Source organism: Rhinichthys klamathensis, unplaced genomic scaffold (assembly GCF_029890125.1).
Source record: "Rhinichthys klamathensis goyatoka isolate OS25496 unplaced genomic scaffold, OSU_Roscu_1.1 h1tg000267l_1, whole genome shotgun sequence".
Taxonomy (NCBI): Eukaryota; Metazoa; Chordata; class Actinopteri; order Cypriniformes; family Leuciscidae; genus Rhinichthys; species Rhinichthys klamathensis.
Window position 1 is genome coordinate 1110001 of NW_026606788.1, and position 7500 is coordinate 1117500.

Sequence of the window (7500 nt, forward strand, 5' to 3'; positions counted from 1 at the left end):
ATATTTTTGACTTGAATAAAACCAGTTAGCATGTTTAGGTTACTACACACACACACACACTGACAGACGTAAGTGTGTTCGCAGGCTCCAGAGTGGCATGAACCTGCAGATCTGCTTCGTCAACGACAGCGGCAGCGACAAGGACAGCGACGCCGATGACAGCAAGACGGAGACCAGCCTGGACACGCCGCTGTCGCCCATGGTACACACACACACACACACACGTTTACTCTCGCCGCCTGTGTGTCACAGAGGTCACACAAACAAGTTTTGGAAACAGCCCCATCCAGAATGCCCCTGAATCTGGGATGTGGTTGAGAGCCATGGCTTCCCAGCAGCGACGGTTACAGTAACGCTACGCATGAGTCAGAGAGGGTCAGCGGCCAGAGAAATGACCCCGCCGACACACACACACACACACACACACACACTGACCCTGACAACCATCATCATCACATCAGCCTGAATCATTACAGCACACACCACATGTGTAGATCCCCCCTTGACACTCACAAACACACACACACACACACACACACACACAGCTGTGTTTTTGTGATATATGAGGACATTCCATAGGCGTAATGGCTTTTATACTGGACAAACTGTATATTCTATCCCCCTACACTGCCCCTATCCCTAAACCTGCCCATCACACACACACACACACACACACACACTGCCCCTATCCCTAAACCTGCCCATCACACACACACACACACACACTGCCCCTATCCCTAAACCTACCCATCACAGGAGACATGCTGCATTTTTACATTAAAAAAAACATAGTTTTTTATGTTTTTTAAGCTATTTGAAATATGAGGACAATGTCCTCATATATCACGTGTAAGTTGTAATACCAGTGTAATATGCATGTCATTATACACATTTGTGTCCTCATATATCACAAAAACAAAAGCACGATATGTGTGGATCCCCCCTGGACACACACACTCACACTCACAAACATACACACACACACCACATGTGTAGATCCCCCCTGGACACACACACTCACACTCACAAACATACACACACACACCACATGTGTAGATCCCCCCTGGACACACACACTCACACTCACAAACATACACACACACACCACATGTGTAGATCCCCCCTGGACACACACTCACACTCACAAACATACACACACACACCACATGTGTAGATCCCCCCTGGACACACACTCACACTCACAAACATACACACACACACCGCATGTGTAGATCCCCCCTGGACACACACACTCACACTCACACTCACAAACATACACACACACACACACACACACACACACACACACACCGCATGTGTAGATCCCCCCTGGACACACACACACACACACACACACCGCATGTGTAGATCCCCCCTGGACACACACACACACACACACACACACACCGCATGTGTAGATCCCCCCTGGACACACACACTCACACTCACAAACATACACACACACCGCATGTGTAGATCCCCCCTGGAAACACACACACACACACACACATACATATGTTCATATTTCAACACAACTTTATTTTGTTATGCTGTTAATATACTTTTACATTCGGAAGCAGCGCACAGTTAAATCCCTCTTGTCTGCATGTGCTGCGGTCGAAGTGTCTGGTCTCCGTCTTCTGTCCTCAGAGCAAGCAGAGCTCGTCCTACTCGGACAGAGACGCCACGGAGGACGACTGCGAGTCTCTGGAGGACATGGACTTCCTGAGCCGGCAGAAGAAGCTGCAGGCCGAGGCCAAGCTGGCGCTCGCGATGGCCAAACCCATGGCCAAGATGCAGGTGCAGGTGGAGAAGCAGAACCGCAAGAAGTCCCCGGTGGCAGACCTGGTACGTGCTCTCGGGTCACACACACGAGACTCGTGCGGTGTGCAGACAGGAACTCCAGCGGTGTGTGTGTGAGTGTGTGTGTGTGTGTGTGAGTGTGAGGGCTGGAAAACAGAAAGTCTCAATGATTATGAAAGACTTCGGCCTGTCATTTCTGCACACTTTCTCAGTCAGCACAACAGTTATGTATCCTTGTGGAAAACAAGTGTGCTTCGGTGCAGTGAACGTGCACACTGAGTGTACTTCAAATCTTAGGAAGTATATTTTATAGGTATAATAAGATTTATAGGTATATTTTTTAAATGTACCTGCAGATAATATAGTATTAATGAAATAAAGGTCACGTGTTCAGGGCTGTTCTTCAGGATACCCCCTCTCTTTAGTACACTTAAAGTCGTTTTGATAATCTTGTGTTGTGCTTTAAAGGAGTGCACTTAAATTGATCCTGACTAACTTACTGAAGCACTTCATTATAATTGAACTGTAGTAATTAATGTGCTAAATTTCATCATTACATATGTGCAATTACAAATATTTAATTGTATGATATCAGTAGAAATGACATTGAAGTATATTTGAGTTTGCCTGTCAGTACATTCATCGGTACACTTTAACCATATTTGAAAGACAATAGAAGTAACATTGAAATGAAGTCCTACTTCAGTTGATTAAAAAAGCCTTTCAAAGGTCAGACGTAGATTAAGTATGCTAAAGTGTTCTTCTCTTTCACATGGGAAACCATAAAGCCCCACATTATTTCAATCTTGACACAGTGAGTGTGAAATTCATGTCATTTTAATCAATTCTGCTAGTATGACGCTAGTCATTATTGTAAGTATGTACGATATAGAGTGCAGTATATTAATAACTCGTGGCAGTTCCCTGTCATGGACCTGTGCGGTCACATTGACATGTTTGATGGTTGGCTGGGTAGTCCGTGGGATCATGACACGCTTTAGCTGGTCTGCTTTAAATCAGCAATGGTGATCAGACACTACAGTGACGTCACTGTCCGAGAACACACCAGAGACTGGCTCTGCCGTCTGTCACCTCTGAGCTGAAACTATGACACACACACACACACACACGAGCAGGAAGCAGCTGGAACACACTTCCTCTCGAGCGCTCGAGCGTCTTCAGTCGAGGGTTTCTCCTCTGCCGCCCACAGTGAAACCGCACGAGTTCACACACACACACTCGCACTGAGTCCTCTGTGCTGTGCTCCTCCACTGTAAGAACAAAACTGACCTCTGGCTGTGTGAATTCCTTGGAAACACTCTTAAGATGGGGCTTGTGATGCTGTTTCTCCTCAGCGGTCTGTCAGAGGGGCAGCCCATGATTAGATCATCTCAAACGCATCACTGACCACACTTCAGCCTTCATCGTGTCACCGCATGCAGTCTTGCATCAGACACCTTATACAGCGGACCCGGTGGCCGGTAACAGGTGTGTGTCACGGGACCGACCCGTCCGGATCCTCCACATGCTGCTCCTCAGTAGTGATGGGCGGATCGATCCTGAAGTATCGATACTGACGTGGTATCGAAAAGGATCGATCCTCACATAAAAATATCGATCCAAATGTGTATTTTTTTTACCAGTCATTTTTTATTAATTTAGCACGCAATTCAGTGCGTAAAATAAGCTTCTAAGTGGAAAAATAAGCGAATGTTAGTGGGTAATTGTGTAGGATAGAACCTTTTCTCCTAGGCATCTGTATCAGTGTTGCCAACTTAGCGCCTTTCTCGCTATTTTTAGCGACTTTTCAGACCCCTTTAGCGACATTTTTTCCAAAAAGCGACTAGCGACAAATTTAGCGACTTTTTGGACAAACCTCATTAACCTCCAAATATTGCTAGTACTGTCCTGCGAGCGCGAGGTCTTCTTTCTCCCTGTCGTCACTCTCTCTCGCTGCGTCTCCCCTGTACAGGGACTGGCTGAGAGGAGCGCACGGCCGCTGACAGACGCCAATGAGCAGTGTTTTTCCATGGACTTATCTGCTTTTCTTTTGTTTTATATTTAAAGAATTTAGTTTGACCATTTTAATTTCTTTTCTTTTCTCGTGCTTATTACTTAATACTCACTATCACATAGCTTTAGTTCATCCAGTTCCCTTACTCTCTCAATTCAGATAATTTTCCACATAAAAAATGTAGTCATTCACTATATCATAGCTACTCGTTCTATTGTCTGACAAAAAAAACAGGAAATGAGAATGCTTTATTTGAAGTTCGGCTATATTATATTATATTAAATGAAGCATTAATTTAGAGAGAAAGCACATTAGGAAGACAGAACGCAAATACGACGCGGTGACGTCATGAATATGCTAATTGACGTATGACGTCATCTAGCGACATTTAGCGACTTTTAGGGAAGGCGTTAGCTACTTTCCTTTGAAAATAGTTGGCAACACTGATCTGTATACAAGACGAAACCAGTCAATCACAGAGAGCGTTCGCTGCTGGTGCTTCGCTGAGCTCACAGGCCCAGTGCGTTTGGGAAACGAAGCCTTGCTTAGATGACAGAGAAACAATCGGGAGTTATTTCGCAATAAACAAACCAAAACTGTACATAACGGTTTAAAATGTTGACATCAGTAAGATCTTTTTTATGAAATTAATATTTTTATTCAACAAGGATCGATGCATTATATTGATCAAAAGTGACAGTCAAGGGTTTTACACTGTAAAAAAAAATCTACTTCATATAAATGTTGTTCTTTCAACTTTGTTCATCAAATAATTCTGCATAAAATGTATCATGGTTTCCAACAAAATATGAAACTGTTTTCAACATTGATAATAATAAGAAATGTTTCCTGAGCAGCAAATCAGCATATTAAAATGAATTATCATCATGACTGGAGTAATGATGCCGAAAATTCAGCTTTGATCACATAAATAAATTACAGTTTACTATGGCATAGAAAACAGATAGCCTATGTTAAATTGTTAAATTGTAATATTACAGTTTTTACTAAGAGAAATAAAAATCTTACAGACCCCAAACTTTTGAACAGTAGGGTAGTACTAGTACTAGGGTAGTTTTGTAAAAGTCACTGACTAATTAAAGGGGAGTTGAGAGCACAAATCACAAAATATTTAGGCCTAGTAGTCATGAAAAAGTGTTCAGATTTAGCATATTAATGATGCATTCACCTCAGAAATCATGACACACAGGAAAGTGCATACAAGTTCAAATGCATGCTTTCAAAATGAAAAAGTATCGGTATCGATATCGGCGATACTGGCCCTGTGTTTACTTGGTATCGGATCGATACAGAAATTTGCAGTATCGCCCATCACTACTCCTCAGCCTTCCAGTGGTTATAGATGAGAATGGACCTCATAGATTGACGGCTTCTCATGCTGACTTCTGGCATGTTGTAAACTATAACAGCAGACGCTTCATATGGAAGCTTGTTTCCGCCACAGAATAAAAAAACAAAAAAGGCAATTGCAACTTTTTGTCTCACAAATTTATATTACAATTGTGTAATATAAAGTCGCAATTTTGTGTTATAATGTCATAATTGCATTATATAAAGTTGCAATTGCGAGTTATAAAGTCAGAATTGCAAGATATAAAGTCGCAATTATCTTTAGTAAGGGATCCTTAAAATAAGGGATAATGTACATCCAGCCGGTTGTTATCTCAGAATAAACCCTGACAGGGTGATCAGGATCAGGTCTACATCAGCCTGAAGGGGTTTATTCTGAGATAACACACACACACACACCTGAAGGGGTTTATTCTGAGATAACACACACAGACCTGAAGGGGTTTATTCTGAGATAACACACACACACCTGAAGGGGTTTATTCTGAGATAACACACACACACCTGAAGGGGTTTATTCTGAGATAACACACACAGACCTGAAGGGGTTTATTCTGAGATAACACACACACACCTGAAGGGGTTTATTCTGAGATAACACACACACACACACCTGAAGGGGTTTATTCTGAGATAACACACACACACCTGAAGGGGTTTATTCTGAGATAACACACACACACACACACACCTGAAGGGGGTTTATTCTGAGATAACACACACACACCTGAAGGGGTTTATTCTGAGATAACACACACACACCTGAAGGGGGTTTATTCTGAGATAACACACACACACACACACACACACCTGAAGGGGGTTTATTCTGAGATAACACACACACACACACACCTGAAGGGGTTTATTCTGAGATAACACACACACACCTGAAGGGGTTTATTCTGAGATAACACACACACACACACACACACACACACACACCTGAAGGGGGTTTATTCTGAGATAACACACACACACACCTGAAGGGGTTTATTCTGAGATAACACACACACACCTGAAGGGGTTTATTCTGAGATAACACACACACACACACACACACCTGAAGGGTTTATTCTGAGATAACACACACACACACACACACCTGAAGGGGTTTATTCTGAGATAACACACACAGACCTGAAGGGGTTTATTCTGAGATAACACACACACACACACCTGAAGGGGTTTATTCTGAGATAACACACACACACCTGAAGGGGTTTATTCTGAGATAACACACACACACCTGAAGGGGTTTATTCTGAGATAACACACACACACCTGAAGGGGTTTATTCTGAGATAACACACACACACCTGAAGGGGTTTATTCTGAGATAACACACACACACCTGAAGGGGGTTTATTCTGAGATAACACACACACACCTGAAGGGGTTTATTCTGAGATAACACACACACACCTGAAGGGGGTTTATTCTGAGATAACACACACACACACACACACCTGAAGGGGGTTTATTCTGAGATAACACACACACACACACACACCTGAAGGGGTTTATTCTGAGATAACACACACACACACACCTGAAGGGGGTTTATTCTGAGATAACACACACACACACCTGAAGGGGTTTATTCTGAGATAACACACACACACACACACCTGAAGGGGTTTATTCTGAGATAACACACACACACACCTGAAGGGTTTATTCTGAGATAACACACACACACACACACACCTGAAGGGGGTTTATTCTGAGATAACACACACACACACACACCTGAAGGGGTTTATTCTGAGATAACACACACACACACACCTGAAGGGGGTTTATTCTGAGATAACACACACACACACCTGAAGGGGTTTATTCTGAGATAACACACACACACACACACCTGAAGGGGTTTATTCTGAGATAACACACACACACACACACACCTGAAGGGTTTATTCTGAGATAACACACACACACACACACACACCTGAAGGGGGTTTATTCTGAGATAACGCACACACACACACACCTGAAGGGGGTTTATTCTGAGAGAACCACCGGCTGGATGTACATTATCCCGATTATTACACGGCTACTTGCAACATAAGTAAATAATTAGACATGAAATATTGATCCGAATTGAAATATTTTATTAGGTGTTTAAACGCAAAGCTTTCGCGGAGAGAGCAGTTGCAGCGGCAAGTTCAAACTAGACGGACATTTAAGAGATACGGTATACAGTCATACCACTTATTACACACCGTTTCACCACTTTAATAATTATGGGGATAAGAGATATTGATTTCAGATTAAACTGTTTTAAAATCGTACCTGTTAGTATCTCA

The 7500-nt window shown here is 42.8% G+C and overlaps 1 protein-coding gene across 3 annotated transcripts in view; it reads left to right on the forward strand.

Annotated features, from left to right (window-relative positions):
* The window catches only part of schip1 (schwannomin interacting protein 1), a 200022-nt gene that overhangs the window by 165451 nt on the left and 27071 nt on the right, over positions 1-7500 (forward strand). For all 3 annotated transcript variants that reach the window (XM_056267982.1, XM_056267983.1, XM_056267984.1), the window contains exons 4-5: positions 85-202; positions 1651-1848. In XM_056267982.1, coding sequence (XP_056123957.1) covers positions 85-202; positions 1651-1848 — 316 coding nt within the window. The remainder of the gene's footprint in view (positions 1-84; positions 203-1650; positions 1849-7500) is intronic.